General features: G+C 43.6%; 2 protein-coding genes across 2 annotated transcripts in view; one reads left to right on the top strand and one right to left on the bottom strand.

Moving 5' to 3' along the window:
* Positions 1 to 23,814, top strand: part of Hwt (SH2 domain-containing adapter heavyweight) — a 215,497-nt gene that overhangs the window by 51,586 nt on the left and 140,097 nt on the right. The gene's annotated exons all lie outside the window — the stretch shown is intronic.
* LOC143366753 (uncharacterized) lies at positions 18,746 to 21,248 on the bottom strand. The gene is made up of 3 exons (XM_076808099.1): positions 20,608 to 21,248; positions 19,829 to 20,256; positions 18,746 to 19,624 (listed from the first exon to the last, which is right to left on the bottom strand). The coding sequence occupies exons 2-3, from the start codon at positions 20,251 to 20,253 to the stop codon at positions 19,048 to 19,050; spliced, it is 1,002 nt and encodes a 333-aa protein (XP_076664214.1). The 5' UTR covers positions 20,254 to 20,256; positions 20,608 to 21,248; the 3' UTR covers positions 18,746 to 19,047.

Genomic DNA, 23,814 nt, shown 5'->3' with positions numbered 1-23,814 from the left:
GTCAATCCTTCAAATTAAATACCTCAGGTGGAGCTTTATCAGGATCAGGAAAAGCTTATTCAAAAACTTAAGTAATGTATCTTGCTACGCTGCGTTCCACATTAGAGCATACTCGTTTCGCGCAGGGATATATTGTTGATTGTTAGTAAACCGGCAGGGAGAGTGCTGCGACCAATCGCAAAGGTGCTGCGACCAATCGCGTGTGTCAGATCCGTGGGAGCTGCGCAGATCGGTCGCAAATCGGTAGGGGCGTTGGTACGCTCTTATATGGAACGCAGTATAGTTTTGAACAGTATACCTCTTGCGGATTGCACATTGCAAAAACCAGCTGACATATCGTTAAACGACGGCACCAGGGCGTATTATTGTAATAGTTGTAACGTCTCCGAGTGCTCGTAATGACGGTCGGCGAAATCCAATATTACAGTATACAGTAACCAGGTTGCAATTGGTAGTGCGTTCCATGACTAAACCTCGGCGAAGACGGAAACGAACCGACGGAAATTCACCATTGGATCGTTTCCTTCCCGCCTCGAGACGCAACGCAATCCAATCCGGAGATTGAGAATCGTTAAAACGACTTGTCTTTTCCATGGCGATTGACTTCCGCAGCGTTTACGATTTCCATCGACGTTATTACGCTAGTTTCGGGCTGCGCGAAGGAACCATCCGAGTCAAATGCACGGGGATGAACAGAAGTAATCGAAAGTGATTAAATCTTATGGATTCTACTTCTTCAAAAGAAGCGAATAGAAATAAGAAGAAGAAAGGTGTCAGAGGTAAGGCCGAAGGGGGAAGTGTGATTTACATATATTTCTCTCGCCTTGCAAATTGTCTGGAATTAGTTATTGAAATTGGGATTCTGATATGGTCGTCACGGAGAAGTGTAAAACAGCTTCGAGTCTGTTTTTTATAAATTTCTACAGAGACACGTTCGTTGCTAAAAGAGACGAAGATCAAAGAGGTTCGAGCGAATATTCGCGATATAAGAATTTTTTCCGATAATATGGTGTATCAAGCTTTTCGCAATCTTTCGCGCGGAACACATCAAGCTCTCGACGGCCCTGTCCAACGATTTTTATATTTTGTTGCTTCCCCTATTTGCGTTACGCCGTGCAATTAATGAGAAATTCGATAGCTGTCGCTGAGAAGCGATGAATCGGTACCCCCCCCCCTTTTTTCCAAGCACAATATTCAACGTGATGATAAATACGTTCTAATCTAATAATTGGAATTGACCACCGATGGGAAATAATAGGAAGGAAAATGAAGAGTTGCAGGGACGGGTCTGACGGCGGTTTAATTAACACCTCTTTTTTACCGAACTCGCATTCTGCTCGATCACGCGCGTATTTTAATTTTTATTAATATCTGTTATATTCGGCGCCGAGAGTTACACAAAAACTGAACGAAGTCGTTTAAAGATCGTCTCGCGTATACATTCTACGTATTTCTCATTTTTATTCTTAAATGTTAATTAATTTAATAAATTCAGTAATTTATTCGTAAAAGATCTAACACAAGAGGCAACGTGTGTGATTGAAAACTTTCTGTTGTAAAGCAATTTATTTACGTTCATGGGAAGTGAATATTATTGGGCTTCCTCGGATGCCTTCCACTAGCATGTTATACGAGAAATTTTATTCTTTTCGCTGCCTCCATAACTGTATAATAATCATGGCTTTCATTATTTGTTTGAAATTAAAATCCTTTATGTTGCTTAAGAATTTTCAGTCGAGCTTTCATTTGCATTCATCTGTTGCAAGCTTTTACTAAAAGAATGTAGGCTTGTCGCATATTTCTTACAGTTGCATTAATTTTGCGCTAGGAAACGTGCCTTTGTTATTTTCAATTGCTGTGCTTTCCATTTCCAACACCTTCTTCTTTGCTTTTGTACGCCGTACAGTAGTCGATACTGCCCTGCATTGCGATAAGTACGGAGGGCTGTTGCCAGCGTTGCCTCTACTGTTGATAATTCTGCGCAAGCTCTCGAGCTTTCAACTGCATTATCGGCTGAAACTCTTCTTTATCTACTTGCGGACAGCTCGTGCTTTTATCAGCCGTAAGTGAGTGGAGCGTTCGATCAATATCTGGCCTTTCAAATTCGCAAAGTATGCAATTCAGTCTGTAGTGCAAGCTTGGGAAATACAAAAAGTGAATGTTTATACAAACTATAGCCCGGAACAACTTATGTCTTTAATGCAGTAATCCACATTATGGTTTCTGTATCCGCGGAGCAAGCTTAATTCCCGAAGCTTTTCTGCAGAGGACGCTGGGGGAAAACTGTTTCACAACTCTCTGGTTTTTCCGCCTTTACTTGAGGGTTTCTTCAAAAGCTTTACCATGTAAACACTTCTTTATGACAAGGGTTTTTTTAAATAATTTCAAAGGCCAATCTTTTAATATAAAGCTCACAACAGCATCCAGCTTAACAAAGTTTCCAAATTCTCTCATTCGCTCTACATCTTCCTCGACACTTGCCCCACGCGCAATTACCATTTCTGAATAAGTATAAACCTATACTTCTTCTAAAACGTCATACCACTCACCCTGCAATCACCATTAAAACCCCTCGCTATATTCCTCCACTGACTAGGTCATCTAGACAACTCTCTATCATAACTATGTTCATAACTAACTTTCGATCAAACGTTCACTCGAACCACCCTCCTCTCTTCAATGATTCTTCGAAACCCAGAATCCTCGCGATCGTTTACGTCCCACAGTTCCCATGCGATTATCGTTGCGCGTTTCGCCTTTCAACAGTTTCAACCCCCCTCTATTGAAGTTGAATTTTCACGAGAACTTCTCGATGGAGCTCACCAATCCTCTCGATCCCGAACTCTCCCTATACAGGGTCCTTTTTCGCGTGGCAGCCACGTATCCCCGTGGTGCACGATAATCGGTAAGCCAGCAGATCCACGGGGCTGGCGTCCCCTTGAAAGGGATCCTTCTTCGTTTCCTGAACGGAATTGAGGTTTCGCCGGTGAATGGACCGCAGCGTATACGTAAATTGCATTGTCGCAATACTCGGGACCTAACTGGCAGCAGCCCTGGCGAAGGGCTGACCGGCCAATTAGCTTCTGTAGGCCCCTCGATAGAATTGCACAGCAACTTGACTCGGCGATCCGCGCGCAGTTAGGGGCGAGGGGGCACCCTTGGCAAGTACCACTCCAAGTCCAGGACCGGCTAGACTCAATTTAACCGTTCTCGCTCGAATATCGAATCGTTCTGCTGGCCCGAGCTCGCCCGTCCGTCGCGTCCCTTTGCGGCCGCTCTGAATCCAATTTCCGCGCTGCGAACTTTCTCCGCGTCCTCCTGCCGCTTAACGCGCCTTCTTTTAGCGCGCGGGCACGCCGGTTCGACACTAACGATATCGATCTGAAAGATGATGAGCAAATTCTTTCGGTTGTTCGTGTGTTTGGTAGCGTTTCGAATTCGGCACGCAGGGAATTTGACGAAGGTATTGATTAATGTGGTATTTGATAGATGCGCGTAAAAATAGGTATACGTAAGTTAAGTTATTATTATTATTATTATTATTAAATTAACGGGAGAACCCTTTAGATACAAAGTATAGAGCAAATTAGTACAAAGATAAAGTAAATATAACAAAAACATAAAATGATAAACATAAAACAGATAGATGCGCGTAAAAATAGGTATACGTAAGTTAAGTTATTATTATTATTATTATTAAATTAACGGGAGAACCCTTTAGATACAAAGTATAGAGCAAATTAGTACAAAGATAAAGTAAATATAATAAAAACATAAAATAACATAAAATAAAATAAAATTAAGTGAAATAAAATAAATAAAAACAAACAAAACAGTCTGAGCCCTGAGACCTAATCACAGCACCAAAGGTGCTTAAATTAATTCAAATTAAATTAAATTACTGAGGTAACAGTCTTCTACTACAGTTATCTACTACAGTTTCCAGAAAGTTAACCGCATTAACCTTTAACCCTTTCGCTGCGTTCTTCGACTATACTCGAACGCCGCTACATTCTCGTTCGATGCCGATTTCGACTATAGTCCGCGCATTTAAAAAAATGTATTCTCTTGTACTGTGATGAACATGTAAAATGGCAAAAAAAGTTGAAAATTAAGTACTTTCTTTATGATGTAAAATTTACACTTTTCAAGAATCGTCCGAGAATTGAAATACGCATCGAAAGGGTTAAGGGATGTTTTCACCTCGAAGAACCGAAAGTGGGCAGGAAAGAAAAATTTCCTGATACTTCTATTGATGTCTTCAAGAAACCTGTACGGTTTAACAAAAACACGGAGTGTTCGGGCAACCGAACACCCCTTGTTAATATTAAACACATAAACAAACCAAGTATCTAAAGGTATGCCAGCTACCTATTCCCCGTTTCGTTACGTACTCCCCTCAGGAGGACTGTAAACAAGCTCGACTATCCCATCGAGAAGTATACACGAAGAGAAATCACGTGGAACGCTAAATCTTTCTGAATTATTGTTTCTGTGATCCGGCGGACCACATAAAACACACTCTGACAGGCCGAGACGAGCATCCAAACGAACGGTTTGATATATTTCCAGTCAACAGTTCCTCTTAGCCCCTGGACCACCCTTCCTAGGGATGTTATTTATTTTCTCCAGAGTTCGAGGAAAAATTCCATCGCCGCTTCTTGTTTCCTTTTCCACTCGCTAGCGCCCAGGCCAGTGGGTTTCTTACAAAGGCGAGCAAACCGGCGAGCCCGTGAACGTAGCTGTCGACTGTACTTTGTAGGTATTTCGTCTTGCTGTCGTAAAAACGCGAGCGTGTCGGGCTAATGCTCGTTCCTCGACGCGAAGGGAGCAGCCACGTCTTACGAAGGGTCCCCATCAATGGACTTTACGTATTCGTTGGAATCGTTAAGCGTGTTTTCACGACCGAAGCTTGCTGATTTTTAACGAGCACGCTCCACTGCTTTTGTATTCATCCGTAAACGTTTCCTGCCGGGGCTGGGGCGCTTGATAGGCCGGCGTATTTGGTTCCCGATAACGTAGCCACCTCTTTATGGTGATCGTTCGAGCTGAATTTACGATAATTCGCTCTTACAGTTACGTGGCTTATTAAAACCGAGCGCCAGCCACGCGTGTCTGAAAAAGGGGACCATGCCAAGTGGTACGCACCGATTTTAGAATCGTTAGCGATACTTCCCTTGTAGTTGAAGAAATTGATAATATTTCACCCGTGTTCGACTGATCACGTAGACTCCCGATATATCTGCGATGTTCAGCGATGAAAATCGGCGCGCGATACTTGCTGTGGTCTAGGGATTGCAAAATTACCGACTTTTTCAATTACCGGTAATTCGGTAAAATTTTTAATCAAAACCGGTTTACCGATGATTTACCGGTATTTTTTAAGGTATTGAAAATATAAGGGTAAACATTACAAAAAAAAATTTTTTTTTAACTCTAATCGAGCATTATAAAAAATATATGGAAATAAAACTATTCTGAACATAAAATATAAAATAATATAACACAAAATAGATATATTTGTATAACTATTGACAATACTTATTAATATGGATCGTCACCACGAAAACAATGAAAAGAATCTTAACTTACATACATAATTAAATATTTTTTATTTAACAATTCTTTTTATCAAATAAGCACGCAAAAACATACCTAATTCGTCTAAACTTTGGTCTCCTGATCGCTACCTAACTTTTGTACAAAATAATCCAGCCACGGATAAAGCGCTCTCAGATTCTACACTTGTTGGCCGGGTAGGCATTAAGAAATCATATGCCATTCATAGTATATATTTTCTCTTTACTTTTTCTACTTGAAAATACGTCCATTTTTTCACGACTGATTCAGATTCTTAGTTTTCTTTTGGATCAGAGTTGGTCCTTCATGAGACACTTCGGTTTTCGTCTTTATTAGTAATTGAAGTGTTTTTTACTGATAACGTAGTAGATGTCGATGGAATTAATGAACGCATATATGCGCTATATTGCTATATGTAATTTATCGAATTACCGGTAAAAATTTGGCAAATTACCGGTAAAAATTTTATGGTATTTCTCACGATTTACCGGTATTGCAATCCCTACTGTGGTCCCCTTGTAAGTGGTACAGGTACGGCTGTAGTCAGCCGTCTCCGATGCGAAGTTGATTCTAGTGTTCCAATGTGAATTAGATTTTATTATACTGCTGGAAAGCTCGCGAATAACACTAGCAGAGAAATTTCATTAAACTCATCACCTTGAGCGGGCCCACGCGGAGGCTCGTGCGCGTTCAGGAATAAAAGAAGCTTCAATCTCACTCTGTGTCGAGGGTCGAAACGGTTATTGCCACGGTTATCCCGAATATCCTACCTGGAAGTCTTCCTCCTTCATTCGCGATTGCAAGGGCAAGAAGAATGGGTCTCTGGAGGCAGAGGTTTTCCTGTCTCTATGTTTTGATATCGTTACGCCTCATCACTTATTAAAGGAGCCCGCGCGCGGTTTCTAGCCGCTTATACGTACAGAACTCCGTGATACATTATTGAAGGATTTCCAGCTGCCGGAAAATGCGAGCATTAGTTACCACAGATACGTTTCACACATGCGTAACATTACACATTCATATTTTTACATAAGAACATGCAGAGCCAGTTCATCTGTAATTATTTAACCTTCCATCTAACTACTCGTTGTATTCAATATTTGCTTTTCCCACGAGAAATCATACATCGCGTTAAAATCTAGCGAAACAAGAAACTTAAATACTGTCGCATTAGCACGCTCGTTATTTCTGATTAATCACGCCCGGCTGATTGAACAAATATTACGATTCCCTCTGCTTCGTATTTGTCAGTCTGAAGGCACTTCGGAAATAAGCTGTTAAATTTAGAGCGCCCTTCTTCGCGGTTTTGCAAGGCGTCGTTATAATTTACAGGCCTGCTCAAAGCGTGGCTAACCTCTCCACTCCCCCCGCTGTTCCATGTTCCGCAAGCGTTACACTTTATCCATAATTTAAAAAACCACTTTTGCGATGTATTCGTCGTGGTCACACCCCCTCTCGCGCCGCGGCCCCGAGAGCGCCGCCGCTCCCTTGGGAATCTGCGGTATAATAACGTTGACATAGCCGACGTGGAAGCACTAAATAGGAACCGCCTGTTTCCTTTGCTCCGCGCCCCCGTCCGTGTACTTTCGCTTCGTATTTCGCATCCGAGCTTTCATACGTTTCCTCCGCGGCCTCCTCGAGAGATAGCGCACCTAAATCCATCTGGCGAGAGGAGGGTGTGTGTATAACGTTGCTTGGCGATGCAGGTGCATTATTACAATTCAACCCGGCATCCCCTGCTCCGCAGCCGTGGCATACTGGCCGAGGCCACTCGATCAAAAAGAGGAAACGATCTCACAGGGAACATATTTTTACCCGGGGGAATGTTCTCAGCTTCGCTTACCCCTTCCGAGGGAAACGTTCTCGGCGTTGCCCTGTCGAGAAGTTCTTGATTATCACAGGCGATCTGCGCGACGAATCCCTTCGATCCTCTTCGATTTTTATGGGCCATTAAATCTTCTCCCTCGCTGTGGGAACCACACTAATTGTGACGCGCGATTTGAACACAATATTCTGCGCACAGATTGGCAAATATGTATCCGCGGAGGGTAAACGTTTCAACCAGCATCGGAGGATGTATACCTTGGCAGTGATAAGAAGGGCGCGGAATTTCAAAGACGTGTTTCGCCCCGTAATTCTATGGGGTAGATTGAGGAAGCCAGAGAGATCAATCTTACGGGAGGAACAATGGGGGCGTCGTATGCATTGATGAAAGTCTTCTCGCAACCCTTTGTGGATTCAATGTAATTCCAGTAACGCCGCCGATGACAACGACGGCGACGAGGCGTCGAAAGAGGACGAGCAAGGGCTGAGAGTGGCCCCGATGTTGCTTTGCAAGATGGGGGGCGGACCTTAATGGAAGAAACGCCGAGGCGTCGCGGATGGAGGCGCCCCGACGCCGCCCTGCCATCGGGTGTACAATCCACCACCATTTATTTAATTGGTTCGTCAGAGTCCCTGCAACTAATGCGTCGCGAAGAAAAGGAAGCTGTTCTCCGGACAGCTTCCAACTCGCACGTGGCCACGCTGAGTACGACATCGTGTGACGATAGCAAGAAATAAAGCTGCTTGAAAGTTTGCTTTTATCAAACAAAAATTCAAGAAAGTAGTCACGTGAACCTTTGAGCACAAGTCCCCGAACCTGAGAAGACTGGTATTCTAAAACTCGTACCTATCAAGGTATCGGCAGAATTTTTCTCTAATATCCTGGTGAAAATCTCAGTGCATCACGGTGTTCCGTCTCACGAGACAAAGGCGGACTCAGAGCGAGGCGAAAATTCGTCTTTTGCGGTGGGCAATTGCTCGTTCTCGAAGCGTTCGTCGGGAACCATTTGCCTGCCAGGTGACTAAGAGGCAATCGACATCGTGCCGTTTTTTTTTTCGACTATTTCAACTGCTTTTGCCCTGAGATAATCCGTTAAATTGCTCTGTCAGCGGGTGGTATGCAGCAAGTTTGGATCAGTATATACCGTCGTCCACCGCTAACTCGCGAACAATACAGTCATAAACCGTGACCCTGGCTGAACGCTTCGACTAAACACATTAGCTAGGTTTGCTAGTCAAAGGTCTGGTTCTTCCCTTGCTACGTCACCAAAAAGGAGAGGCTTCCTCCTCCACTATCAAATTCGAAAAGGAAGTCTCCTTCCTTTCAAGGAAAGACTAGCCAATCAGCAACTTGACACCTCCCGAAATTCTGATGTCTTGTCTACCTTCGACGTCGAAAAAGGCTGGACGAGACAGAATTCAATCGTCTCTCGAACGAACGCGTCGATCTCTCGGGGCAAACTCATTCAGCACGCCACTGATGCACACGATATGGTTGACTTCGCGTGATCTAGTCAAACATTCGTGACTAACAAGGAGAGTATTTTAGGTGTCCGCCTCCGATCATTTTGATTTTTGGATATGTTATAGAGGACCGAAAAATAAGAAATACGTGTTTTTTTATTTTTCCCCGTTTTCATATTTGGGGGGTGAAAACTGCGTTCAAAGTTAGGGTTGAAAAATCATTTTTGTGGATTTTTGAAAATCTGGTGAGTCAGTCATATTTCACATTCAAAGACACAAAATTCGTCCATTGACACTATTCCCCTATCTCTAATACTTCTCGAGATATTCCACAAAAATGATTTTTCAACCCTAACTTTTGAACGCAGTTTTCACCCCCCAAATATGAAAACGGGGAAAAATAAAAAAACACGTATTTCTTATTTTTCGGTCCTCTATAACATATCCAAAAATCAAAATGATCGGAGGCGGACACCTAAAATACTCTCCTTGTAAGATCAACGATCAAAGACATTCTTACTCTTGTCATACGGACCAGCAAGTTTTCTTCTCGTCGAGTAACTTAAACAATCACTCAAAATTAATTTGGCGAGTGACAGAGTTGTCAGCACCGCGTACCACGAAGTCACTTGGGCCTTACAACCCCAAGAGAAGGAATCATCTTTCGCGCGTGTGTTGATAGCTAACACACGGTGCGAACTTTACAATCTTATCTCCGAAAGGGATATATTCAGTAGTGAATGCAAACGCAAGTAGAACACAGAAGGGTGCTAGTAACGGTGCCAAGGATAGAATAGAAAGACGTTCCGCGGGCGATTATCGGCGATAATGTCCTGCTCCGTAATTACGCTTTTTGCGGGGCATCGCAGCGAAAGGGAATATTCAACGGCGAAGCCCGAGCCTCTTATCGCGAAAGTGGAGTACGCGATACTCTGGTGGCACGCGTATAACGTCGAAAGACGAGGCATTATGGATAGCTCATTTTCCACAGGGATTCCGACACCTGTGTGTGTCATTAAAAAGGCGCCCCCTCCTTCTCTGCCCCGTCCTTAGCGCTTTCCGCGCAACGTCTCTCGATACTCCCCTGAAACACGTCCAGAAGGGCTTCCAGGTACTCGTGCGTTTACCCTAAAAGTGCATTTCGAGAGTTCTGAGAGTCGTTCTGCGAGAAGCGCAATAACGGGTACGCGAGAACGATAATAGGCAGCGTTTTTTTTTTTTTTTTATTACGGTACATCCACGACTGAGTGTTCCACCTGTTAAACGGTTTTAGCGCAAGGTAATTGGTGGCTGGGAATAAGCGTGCAGCACATTCGTGTTCAAATAAACGGGAATCGAGGGTATTAATCGGAACGTACGAATGCTATGATTAATGTACCGTTTAATTTTCTTTTTAAGGGCGCGGCCGGTTACCGCGCATATTGGTGTCGATGGGTAATTTGCATAAAATCACGGGCCTGGTTACGCGTGCACATGGTCGGCGACGTATTTATTTAACGCCGGAAATGGCCGCTGAATCGAGGCCCCTGGGTGGCTATTAAAAGGTACTATTAATACGAGCCTCACGCAGCGGCCATTGGTCATCGACACGCAGCCGGTGGTGACGTTCGGCTCTTTAATTATCATCGATAAATCACCAGAAGAACAAGCGCCCCTGGCCTTTCGGCGGCGTCGCTTTTCCTCTCGATTTCCAGGGGCCATGCGCGGAATTTTTGCTATTTATTCGTCTCACCGAACGAGTTTATATTATAATCCTTTTTTAACTTATTTTTTCGGGAAATTTCAAGAGTCATAATATTTCGAAACTTCCACAAATTGATAAATATTTCGGTCTACGTTTGTCAAAGGAGGTTCACATGCACAATGAAATAATGAAATACATAGAGGCTTCTCCAATAGTTTTTGGTTTCCAATCGGATCAGATTACGAGTCCGAGATCTATGATATCCAATTTAACTTTCGGTGTAGAATCAATAAGATTAATTGGGGAGAACCGGGCGGAGCCGTGATATCCGATGATCGAAGGGAATTGTGATTACATTCGTGTGATAGTCGATAAAGGGGCGGAATGGGCGCGGAGCTTGATCCCCGTGGCAATAGGGATTTTTCCGCGGCGGGGTTGCGTATTTATTCGTGCGTAGGTCGACGCCGGGCAGACACGCATTGTTACGAAATCATCGACATTGTATAGGAGAGGGGGAGGGGGGCCTCGATTTATTTTGTCTATTCGGCGGAAAAGTGCTTTCATTTGGGAGGCAACTGTCAAAGCGATTTGCGCGGAGGGTAGGGCCAAGTGTACGGAGATATAGAAAGAGGGAAAGTGTGTACGATCCAGCGGGAGGGAAAGAGGGTAGAGCGGCGGAGGGAGTGAAAGAGAGTCGAACGCATTGTGCGCCTCAGCCATTCGCTGTCACAAAAGCCCTTAATTCGACAATGCATCCCGTCGAAGAGGACTATAGCCAGCTCTCGGTAAATAATGATTCCTTCGATTCTCGACACTCGCCCTGTACTCTTCCGTCCCTTTCCCTGCGCGAACATCTTCGTCGAGGAAGCTCCAATAATATTTGTCTGATGGGTTTTGCACGCTTAAGACGGCGCGAAGGGGCGATATTATTCGCCGGGGAAAAGATGTTTATCGGGATTCAATACCGGATTACACTGGCTGTTCGCGATATTGGGTTTTAAAAAGGAATTGCTGTTTTCTTTAATTTGGGGTAAGTGTTATTGCAATACCTACCCGAAGTTCAGGCGGATAGAAGACTGAAATCAAATCTAACTATTACGCTTGTCGGAACTACGCAGAATTAACGCAAACAAATAAAATATTTGTCGTTTTCTTCCTCACTTTTACTTTAAACACACCACCTCCAGATTGTCCAATCGAAATAGTGACTTCACAGTTGAAGAGTGCTTGTGGAAAACACTGTTAGTGCCAAACATCAAATTCCATACTATATAGTATTACCACTGGCACGTAGAACATTTTTCGATATTTTTTTTTTTAATTTCGGCGGTTAAGAGTTTTCTACAAGGACTCTTCAATTAACAATACTGCGAGTTTCAACTTTTACTCAACATCTTAATCACTTTCGTCCCCATATAGCCTCCCAATAAAGCTCGAACAATATAGAATAGAGCGTAAGATTGGGTATAGCTTGAACGCTGCTACCCTAGCGGATTCAGAGTTCGTTTAATAAAAGATTCCAGTCGTGCTCTCGGCTTGACGATCGGTCGAGTCCCCGAGGTAATTAAAAGAAAGGAATCAGGATTTTTAGGCAAGATTGCAGGCCGCGGGAGGCGGCGGGGGCGTGATTCGGAGACGTCGAAGAATCTGAAATCGGATTAAGCGAGAGCGATGGGACGGTCGATTTCGTTCCCAGCCTGTTTCGGTCTTTTCATTTTTCGGCCCCCGGAGGCTGCTCCGTGGACGTATTTGCATTACAAATACACTTTTATTCCGGCTTTCTCGCGTTTCATTAAATTCGCTCCTTCCCGCGTGCTTCGTCTCCCTCGGATGCTCTTCCTCTCGCGCTGCGTTTCTATCGACAACAGAGCGTCTTCTCCACTCAAAGAGTTATATTAAAAATTTTAATCTCGTGCCAGGGGACTTTCCCTCTTGATAAACTTTGGGCGCGGAAGTCGTTTGTCAGGTACGTGCGCGGAAACAAGTATCGGCGTTGTTAATGTAATAGCCGAGAGCCGGTTGAAGCATGGTGTTCAGGACCAAGGGGATTGTTTTATACCAAATAAACGTATTTAAAGGCAGGGGTTGCGGATGAACTTGCAGCGAATAACACTGCATTTAATTAGCAATAAATTCAAACATCTTAGGGGTAGAATAGCTGTGCTTTACTTCTCACTGGCACATAGAACGCTTTTATGATCGCAAAACTTCAGAAGTTGATTCACAGTTGTCTATAAAAAGACTTCGGGCAAATTAGCTGTCACGTAAGAGTCACTGTTCTCCAGATCTGTTAGAATAACTAGTAGAAGTTGTTGGATTACTATAATTATTAGTGATTCAACATTCAGGGAAGCCTGAATATAGTAAAAGATAATGATACATCTGTAAAGCGTCTTTTTCTTTCAAAATCCGGCAACGGTGATAAAGCAGTCCGTTGTTAGAGAAGAGCTCACTTCTGTTCGGTATACCGTGTTAGAAAGACAATCTTTCCTAGTCGTGAAATAAAACTAAAATATAAAATATAAAGGGCTCATTTATTTAATAACCAATTTCCAATAGAAGTACCATCTATATTTTTCATATATTTTTACATTTTCTACTTCTTTCACTGTTCAGATTCACCCCTGACACCATCGACGCACTCTCGACCACCGATTATATTTAGATTATCACAATTTCCCCTGGTCTAGCTGCTGTTTTTCGGTAATATCGTGGCCACGCTCGACAAGCAGGCCCCGTTTTAGTCGCGATCACATCGATGGGTGGTAATCGTGCACGTGCCACGGGATCCGAGGTTCCGATGGTATCCAATCATCGTGTGCTGTTCCCCCGTTCACGGAATCACCGCCATCCTGGATTTTCTCGTTACCGGGACGTTGATAGTTATGTCCTGACAAAATTGAGATACGACTGTTTTCCCTCCTGCGCAGCGAGAGTAACGCCTCGGTGAATTATGGGGCTCGCGTGTAGCAGACCTTGGACTGACCCGAGATACTCGGTTTTACCTAGGCGAGATGTATTTATGTGAGAAAATTATGGTCCAGAACCCGTGGCCACCACATGAGCTCGGTTCTGATAGTTTATAGACGGTCTCGTGGGCCTTCCTATGATCCACGGTCGATGATCGACGGTTAGTTGCAGAACATAGACAACGTTAATGTCCTCCGTGGCTGGGTATTACGCAACAGGCGGTTAGTTGAAGGGATCGAAATGTAATCGAGTCATTAATACCGATCGCTGCGGCGCAAATTAGGCACGCGAGGGCAACGAGTGCCTCTTTATTGCCGAGCCACCTCATAAATCCGAACTCTTAGAAGGGCCGAGCTTTTCTAAACCTATAAGGGAATCTCTCAATTTCCCAGGTCGATTTCTCAGAGTTCGTAATTGCTCTAATTGTTAATTGTATACAATACCTTTTCCTTCGAACAGCCTTCTGGGAGATAAATCCTCGTAGCAGAGGGAGTTCCCGACGTTCATTTATTAGAGATTCTGTACCCTAACATCAATATGCATAAAGTACCGGGGGAAGCTAATTGACTTTCGCTGGAGTTTAATTTTTAGGAATTCAGACTTTTTCGAGCACCGTGTAATTTCAGGTTCCTTGTGTAACGAGGTAATGCGACTTTCAAATATTTGACACTTGCTGGCGGATAGGAGTTCCCAACAGCCTTTATGAAAGCTATAACAAAGACACTGCTGGGTGTCATGGTTTGCCAGCGAGGATTTAGTTATTTGGATGGCCTTCGAATGAAAGAACCGCACGATATCCGACGAGACGGAGTTGCTTTGTCAAAGAGGGTGGCGCACAGTGTCAAAATCCTCGTAGCACCTATTCTACCTATGCTTCTGATTCAAAACGCGAGCTTACTGTATGAATACATGCATTAAGGCGATTCTCGGGTTAGGAAACCAGTCGGCATTGTGACTGAGATATTGTATCTGGATTTCCGGCAAGGAGTCCCCGTCTGCCATTAAATTCACTTCAGACCTGAAATCGTTAGCATTTTCGGAGTTGGGGGACGCATTCTTTTGGCATCAGACATCGAACTTGACCGTTGCGAGAATAGTTCTTCAAACACCAAGTTACGATCAGAGTCACAGGAACTTTTTAGTATTAGCAATTTCGTCGATAAAATGAAAGTAACATTAAAGTATATACAGTGGCGGACGAAAGAAAGTTTACAACTTTTAAAATCGCATAACTTTTTTAGAATTGGTCCAAACGACATGAGTTTTTTTTTTGAGAAGCTAGAAGGATTAGTTTTCTAAGTGAAGTGTTTCGTCGTTTTGAAAAAAATTCAAGAAGAATAGTAAAGGTTGTTTTTTAAATTTTTTTTCAGCCTGTAATGAAAATTAAAAAAAAAACCGTTTGTAGATTGAAGTAAGTTGTATACATGCCTAAAATTTCATTAAAATCGGTTGACGTTGCTCTAAGCTGCAAACCTTTAAAGATCGCGGAGTAAGGTCGAAAATCGTGGAAATTCTCGAAATCAGCGATTCTCGACCTTATTCCGCGATCTTTAAAGGTTTGTAGCTCGGAGCAACGTTAACTGATTTTAATGAAATTTGAGGCATGTATACAATTTACTTCAATCTACAAACGGGTATTTGGATTTTCATTAAAGGCTCAAAAAAAAGTTTAAAAAACAACCTTTACTATTCATCTTGCTATTCCCACCAAATGCATTTTTTTTTTCAAAACGATGAAACACGTCACTTAGCAAACTAATCCTTCTAGCTTCTAAAAAAAAATCATATCGTTTCCACCAATTCTAAGAAAGTTATGCGATTTTAAAAGTTGTAAACTTTTTTTCCTCCGCCACTGTACGTATAATCATTGGTGCAAAAATGGTGTCAATGAAAGTTTCAAACGTAAACGATGGCAAAAGTATTATAAAACATATACGTATACTGCATGCGTATAAAAAAGTACCAATTTTAAATTCTCTTTCCACCAGCACTATATACCATTAACTTGCCTTTTTAGACATTTTGCCGGCAGTGATGAAGAAATTGCAGTGTCGTGTGTTCTTCCTCGAGAAGCTCTGTATCTATAGGCAGGAGACACCTGTGTCTTAATTAAAGTTGCCTGACTTCTGGCTTGCCGTGGCCCTTCGTGCCACTCGTCAGGCCTGTTCCCCAGGGGTGCAATTTACTCGCACCCCTTTCGCCACCCTTTTTCACCCCGCACCACCGCGACTAACTCGCGTCTACCTTAGCATAGACTCTTGAACACAGCTACTGATTTCCTTGCCTTTCATCGGCCAACTTTGATTTATTTATACCAGCGACGCAATGTCGCTTTAGATGAAAATTTTGGCCTCGAGGAACTACGCCAAGGTCGATTGTTAATTACCCTCGTGCCTCGTCTTTTATTAATATTCGTCGCGTAGATGGAACCTGAAATTTCTGCTCGCTCAAGAACTCTGAAGACTGAAACTCCAGTTCTCGATTAGTTGGCTAATTTATTGGCGCAAGTCGAGGAAAGGAGAGTGTACATTTTACAAAGCGTCCTTACAAATCGATTTTCCCAATCGAGCTTTGACTGAACAGTTATTAGCGAAGGGCCCCGCTTGTTACTAGCGAAGTTGGAAAAAGTGCATACAAATTTGGAATGCCTGACTGGATCTTGCGTCAGCAGGGAGTTATTAAAGTAATACGAGAGGAAATGAAAGTGGAGCGCTTCAGTCGCTCTCCGCGGCTTTGCGTCTTCGTATTTCGGGAGCGAATATCCTCTTTAAGAATCCAGTTGGGTGGCGTTGGTAGGCCTCCTTGGTCTTTACTATGTAAAACAGCCTCTATTCCCTTTTGTCCAGCGGCTGGGTCACCCTTGACCGTTAAAGTTCTGGCAGACTCCGCGACAGCTTCCCTGGACCGTGAACGGACAAGAGTTTATCCGTTTTCCGGTTCGTTCGATATTTATGTAGTAGGTATCTAGAAAGGTGTACCTCCGAGACCCCGGAATCTTTTGAGATTTTCATGTTCCGTCGAATCTTTTTTCCCCTCGAATCGTACTTTTCCTTTATATCTGTAAAAGGAAATACGGCGTTGAGAATAATTAGCAGACCACTTACGCGATCTAACTCCTAAATCAATAACAATTACACTAATAGTGTAAACAAAATTATTAATCTCAAAATGGATTGTTTTCCTATTCGTTTCGCCAATACCTGCTCCTCTCGTTTGCACCGCACTTTTGCAGCATCCACGTCAATCAATCACTCCGCTTCGATTTACTTTTCATGTACCTCTTCATCTCATCCTTCCCCCACCACCTCAACCTCGAACAACACACCGTCGTCATCCTATTCCCCATCCAAAGGTGCAAGAACCTCGTTCAGAGATTCATCGGCATGCTGGCACTACAACGACTAGCCTGCTCTCTGGAAATCTAAAGGAACACGGACAGAAACGCGTCCAACAGGATTTATCGTTCGAGTAAAAGACCTTAGAGGATCCAACCGTCTCTCGACGGGAGCGTGAACGCAGTCACGTTTAAGACAGCTCGCCCTGCCAAGCTTTTTCTCGCCGCCCTTATAAATGGCCGCTATAAATGCCCAGTGTGGCGTTGCGATGCCACGAAACTGCGCGATGATTGGCGGCTGGGGAGGCTGCACCATTAGCTTGCAGGTGTTCGATATCCCAGCCACGCCGTCATTCCCATCATTCCGGGCGATCGTGGCACGGATCATCCCCCGAATGGCAGTGTAAGTTTCGCCGTCTCGTCGGCGATACAACGCGAGAGGCGGCAGGACGGTGTACGGGGGAGAGACCGAGATGGATAAGCGCGTTTTAGGAAGTGTTCCCTGCCTACTGGTAAGAGAATAAGCTCCGCTGGTGTAATCCCCCGGAGTTCTTGGAAATCGCGGTTAATGGGGTTTCTAAACTTCCTTACGAATGCAGCGCGCGACAGGCGTGGAAGCGCGCTTTATTCCCGTCCGAGGCGTACCGAGCCGTTTGTCTAATTCGCGGCGGGGGCCTGGCGGGAATTAATTAGATCGTTGGATTACATTCCTTCGTTGCCGAGCTGCGTCGATATTTCCGTTTAAAACGAGGCCACCTGTTAACCCCGGAGTAGCGGGATCCGTTTCCCTTCGGATGCGGTTACTGTTTCATTGTCTGCATCTCTTCGCGCGTTTTAATTTTGTGTCTTAAGACCTTGGTGTATTGGATGGCTACGTGAATTCGGTGTCCCTTGTTTTGGTCGCAGTTATTGGATATGTTACCTGGGGGTTGTTATTGATTTAGGCAGTAGGGTTGTCCTTCGGTGGGGTGAATCTTTGGCTGTGGAGACGACGAGGAAGTGATAAGAATTTGAACAGAATGGATTTTTAAATGAATGGAATTTATTTCCCTGGAAAATTTCTATTTTGATTAGACTTGGGTTTATCTGAATGGAAGTATTTTGATTAACCCTCCGTGGTCACACCTTCTTATAATCACAAGTTGGTCACACGGAGTTCACTGTACCCCAGCGTCATTTTTTTTCGAGTTACCATTCTCGTATTTTTGAATCTTTGAACTTTTCAGTGATAATTGTACGTTCGTAATATTTATACAATCATGAACTAATAGTCTTTTTCTAGAAGTGTAAATTTTGAAATGATAAAATTTGTAGTTGAAAATGAGCGATTTTCCACGGCTGTGAGAAAAAAGCGATTTTTTAATTTTTTTTATTTTTAAAAATTTTTTTCTCGGGATAAATCCTCTTTAGGAGTCGAGAAGACACGACATTTTAACTAGAAAATTATTCTTGAGGTACAATACACCCCGTGTGACAACGAAGGGTTAATGTTTCCAATGTTACATCCCTTTCAGAGATAATTTTGCACGCCTTTAGAAGGGCTACTGCCACGGATCAGACAAACTTCCCCCACGGTAACCTAATTAATGGTATCGTAATTAATATTGCGGTATTCGATGTGCGAGCACGCCCTTCTCGAGCAATGTGTGCCTGAGTCGATACTTCGAAGTACCAAGGTAGCTTGTACGTCTTCCCGTTATGCGCCAGTAAGATTAAGAACGCTTCGTCCTCGCGTATTACGAAACGTCCCGCATAAATAAAGCTTCGATTATGAAGAGTAAAAAAGATGACGGAGCATTTATGCGCCAGTACAATGCTTTAGCTAAAACTAAGGGACCTTCCTTTCCTCAGAATTTTATTAACTACTCTTCAAGCAGTACTCCATACCCTTTAACGAAACATATTTCATTTATTTCGTACGAATTATTACTTTGATACATTCATAAACAATTTTCTAAGCATTACGAATGCCACACTAAAAACACCTTCTAAAAGCAACTTCTCGTACACTACTTTTTTAAAACGTTCCTCTACTAAATATTTAGAACCCTAAGACTAAAGTAACAGATGCATTTCTACCATTTAATAACATTCTCCCTGAAATTTAAATTCCAAAATCCACCTACGAATATCAATGAGCTATTCTGTGCTATAATTTGCCTTTATACCAACACGTCTAATTCAGGGGAAACTAATCGGCGAACGAGCACGATCTCTCGTGAGCGTACTTTCTAGATGGCTGGAAGAGGGCGTCGCACCCGTTGTCTTTGTAAGCGCATTCTTCCATTTTGTAATTGCACTTTTCTTCGTGCGTCTCTACTCGACTACGTTTCGGTTTTACCCTGCAGCCGTATTCGCTCCACCTGCACGGGACTTGTTCGTCAGGATCGTAGTCGCCCTCCGAGGAGGTCGAGTGACAGTCCCCCTCGTCGTATTTCCCGTAGTTGCATTTCTGTTGGTGCATCAGCTTCCGTCTTCGCGGCATGTTGACCCTGCAGCCGTATTTCCTGTATTTGCACTCCACCAACTCCTCTGGGTCGCCGTACTCGTCGTCCGTGATCGTTACCCCATCTAACACCTCGTTGATATCGGTCAGTTCTTCAAACTGTCCCTTATAGTTGCAGTGATCCTCGTGGATCGATATCCTCCAGGTGGGCGCGCGTACCCTGCAGCCCACGACTCGGTGCTTGCACTCAACCAAGTCGTCGTGTCGGTGCGCCAGGTCCGTGGGAAGCTGCTCCTCCTCTAGGTGAGGCCGAAATTGGCATCTGAAAGACGAGTCGACAGTGGAATTCATTTCGGAGCGCATTCTTTATTCGAATCCCTGACGATTCCCCAGATTCTCTTCATTGAGCTACTTGAAGCCAGCAGAACGTTGAAATCAAGTTCCAAAAGGTCACGGATCATACCGGACAGCCGCTGAAAGTTCTAACGCGATAAAGCTGAGCAGCTAGTAATTTGATCCTGCTTACCGAGATTCGTGTATGTCTGCCAGGTATTCTGGTACGTTCACGCAACATCCTAGATGAGCGTACAGGCAGGATCTGAGTTGCTGGCTTTCAGTGGCCGTAGGTGGAAGCCAGTTCCTCTCGTGGTGGAGAAAATCATCCATCGGCGGTGCGCACGGCTCGTGCACACGGATATTCCGTGGCAGGGCATGGGGTAAGAAATGAGTGGGTGGTGGCGAGTAAGATGGACCGACGTTTGAGGCAGGCATCTCCATCTCCAGCGATGAATGACACGTTGGGCAGCCGTAATAATAAGGCTTGCAACGGTAACATATCGTGTGGCCATTGGTGCAGGTGTATCTGGGCGCAAGCTCCATTTCCATCAGGCAAACGGGGCAGAGGCCCTCGCTTTTGAATCTCTCGTACAGATTCGGGTAGAGGGTGTCCATGATCTGAGAACGATAATTACGTATTATATTAAGGGGAGGTTCCGGTCTAAAAATCGATTTTTTTTTCCAGTTTTTTGACGCCTTCACTTTAACCACTCCCCAGTGCCGTCTGCAATCATTAATTATAAAACAAAAAATATATTTCCGTAATTTAAGACATCCTTAATACAATGCAAAAAGTCCCATTAAATTATATATAATAGTTTTCCTGTAATTAATTCCTAAAGATCACCTATTTTTTTGGGCTCTAGACCGGAAGGTCCCCTTAATACAGTTTAAGAATAGCCATCGAATGTTTCTCGTCAACGTTTGGAGACTTTTGTAGCAATTGAATATAACCTACACCTATATTACCTGCTTCAAGGTTGAACACTTTCTGATATTAGTTACGAATTATTCGAATATAAGTATGGCGATAAATGCCAGCATTAAAGACATTAGCAACAACGACAGATAGAAGTCACAGTCGCGAGATAAGAATAGTATTTAATCAGGTGGTTGGTTATCAAAGCTGGTGACTTAAACAATATCTACGTGAATTCATCCATCAGATATCAGACGCAGTTCCAGCGGTGTAGGTACATTCGTACAAAATTTATACTTTACACTAAATTACACCACATTGATGACACGAATATCAACTCATCAGCCAGTGTCGGTCCATGCAGCCCTATTTCGCGAGCAATCTACCCAGCTTTATCTTCACTGGATCGAAAATGAATGTCCGTTTTCGTTCACCCAAAAACTTGCGTCTAGCTCCCGACATTTAAATTAGTCCTCTTCACTTGACGCCCACACCTACAGAGGTGCACGCGAACGAACATATTCAAATCGATCGTGCTGAATTTACTCACCCGACTCGTCCTTACAACGCGCGGGGGCGAAACTGAAATCACGGGCGCGCGGAGCGAAGGGAGAGAAAAAATACAACTGCCGCGGCACGTACGCCGTCGTAACTACGGGCGGTGTGTGTCATTGCCGAACTGTCAGCGGTTCCCTTATTTGCCGAAGACCGATAGCGCGACTTTATCTGATAAAGCTTGGTCGTTGCTGATAGGGAAGCATTCCCGCGCCCGCCGCGAGACAGAAATCGTCGGCTCGCGCGAGCAGAGCGGACGATTCGCCGCGGAAAATGAAATCGGCGGATGGGGATCGTAGCCGACCTCGTTACTATGCGCGCCGCGTCGACGAAAAGGTAACCGACGCATTTATTACGGTGTCGTGTTCCCCCATGAACAGGAAGAATTGCAAAGTTTGTGCAATTTTTTCTTACCACTTCCCCGCGCCTCGCTGTTTCGCGGAGGAATTAATTAAGGGTGACTCGGGGCGCTGGGCAAGTTCTATGAATTTTGTACGGAGATTTTGATTGCCCATAGTAGTATAGTAAAGAGAGGTCTAACCCAAATTTGAGTTTTGCGTTCAATACACGTTCAGAGTGGTACGATAGACGTTCAGAGTGATACGATAGTCGTTCAGAGTGATACGATAGTCGTTCAGAGTGGTACGATAGACGTTCAATACACGTTCAGAGTGGTACTGACGCCATAGGTGTATTGAACATCTATCGTACTACTCTGAACGTCTATCGTGCCACTCTGAACGTGTATCGTATCACTCTGAACGTCTATCGTACCACTCTGAACGCCTATCGTACCACTCTGAACGTCTATCGTACCACTTTGAACGTGTATTGAACGTCTATCGTACCACTCTGAATGTGTATTGAACGCAAAACTGAAATTTGGGTTAGAACTCTCTTTACTATACTACTGCCCATGATGTATGTATTATTAACATATATGTAGCTGCAACTGTATTTTTGTTGTTGGAATGAATGTGCTTCGTTTTCGAGAATGAGTGATTACTCATGTATGGAGATATCCTAAGTATCCAGGCATTCTGGTATCTTTTTTATGATATGATTATTTATGATACTTCATGACACTGAATATTGTTATCTCACAGCGCCTTTAATTTCACGTTGCCGGCGTAGAGCAGTTGTGGTACGCGTCGATCGTCGTAACATGTGATGGATTTCTGTTTCCATTTTGATTACTTGACCGTTGGCCAGTGACAGTTAATTATGAGTGAAAAATTGTTACTGCCTGGTGTGCCACCCTTCAACTACGGGGGGTTGCTACGCAGCTTCCATTTTGATCCCTCCCACGGCCACTACTGATAATCTTCGCATGAAATCTGGGATTATGTTTCACGGTTGCGTTTCTTGGTCCCCTGTTGCTTCCAATATTTCAATGACCCGTGGACCGCAGTTTCGCGGCCTCGCGCACTGCCGGGTGTTGCTTTTCTTGTAACTGAAACCTTTCCCTTTCAGCTATTGTACTTTAAAGCACAACTACATCTGGTTTATATTTAACCTTTTAATTGGGTTTGTCATATTTAACCTATTGTAATGTACCGACCCTTCACTTATCTGACTATCTCTGCAAACATGAATCAGAGTAACTACTTTTGAGCTATGTAAACTTCTGCCCTATCCCGTCATCATCTCTATCCCCTCTCTTACAATCCTAAACCTTTAAAACCCCATTGCATTCCCTTATTCACGAGCATTACTATTTCAAAAGCCACCAGTCTCAGTCACGGAGTCCAGTTCGAAACAGTTGAATCTCCAATATCTTTAATTTAGTTGAATAAATATATCTTTATAAATATTATTCATAAAAGGTAGTTCAATTATCCTTATTACACTATGAATTCGCATGTCATTTGCAAGCGCGTTTGCAAGATCTGCCAACTCATCGTTAACATTTTTATTCGCTAGATTTGTGCAAAAGTGTTACTATGGCATCGTGTCGTATGTAGCAAAGCGAATGTGGGCATAACGAGCTAATCTCTGACGCAGCAATGATCCAGTTAGCAAGTTTAGTTTTTATCTGCCAAAGTTGCATAGAAGGTCTTTCTCAAGACCGGCTGTTACAGTCATCAACTTCATCTTGTAAAGTAATCGTGAGCGAAGGATCAATATTCCGCGATGAAAGCTAACGCTCCAAGGATGCAGAGTAATTTAAAAAAAAAAATAATACGGTAATATCTATGCAGTCTTGAACTCTGGCCGCTAATTCGAGGCGGTAATGGAAGCAACCCCAGCACGCGTGCTATGAAACGAAATACGTGCGTATGATATTCTACACCGGTCCTTGTAACGACCATCCCTCGTTTGAATGTATTACCTTTACCTCACCGACAATCATTTCGCCGACAGTTATTTCACCGACAATGTTTACTTAACGATATCAACTTCTGGTGCGTACCATGATTAATGATTGTTATTTTTATCAAACCACCGACATCACTGTGTTGATAGAAACATTGTCGGTGAGATGATTGTCGATGAAATGATTGTCGGCGAGGTAAAGGTAACCCGGCGTGGGTTAGGTCTGAAAGAATTCGGGAGTTTTATTGGTCAGAATGCGAATATTCTTTCGCGACAGCTTCATCTCGTATTGGTCTAAACATAGCTTAGTAACGCACACAATTATTACGCTAAGAATAAATAACAGCCGCACGGTTTCGCACAGACGGAGCCGAGCAGCGTTCCGG

Source organism: Andrena cerasifolii, chromosome 3 (assembly GCF_050908995.1).
Source record: "Andrena cerasifolii isolate SP2316 chromosome 3, iyAndCera1_principal, whole genome shotgun sequence".
Taxonomy (NCBI): domain Eukaryota; kingdom Metazoa; phylum Arthropoda; class Insecta; order Hymenoptera; family Andrenidae; genus Andrena; species Andrena cerasifolii.
The sequence above is the reverse complement of the archived record's forward strand: the minus strand, read 5'-3'. Positions and strand labels throughout refer to the sequence as shown.

Excerpts from the sequence above, each read along its gene's own strand:
- LOC143366753 (XM_076808099.1), bottom strand. The coding sequence starts at position 20,253 with ATGGACACCCTCTACCCGAATCTGTACGAGAGATTCAAAAGCGAGGGC. Across the intron at positions 19,625-19,828 it reads GCAGACATACACGAATCTCG|ATGCCAATTTCGGCCTCACC; the intron begins GTAAGCAGGATC and ends CTCGTCTTTCAG.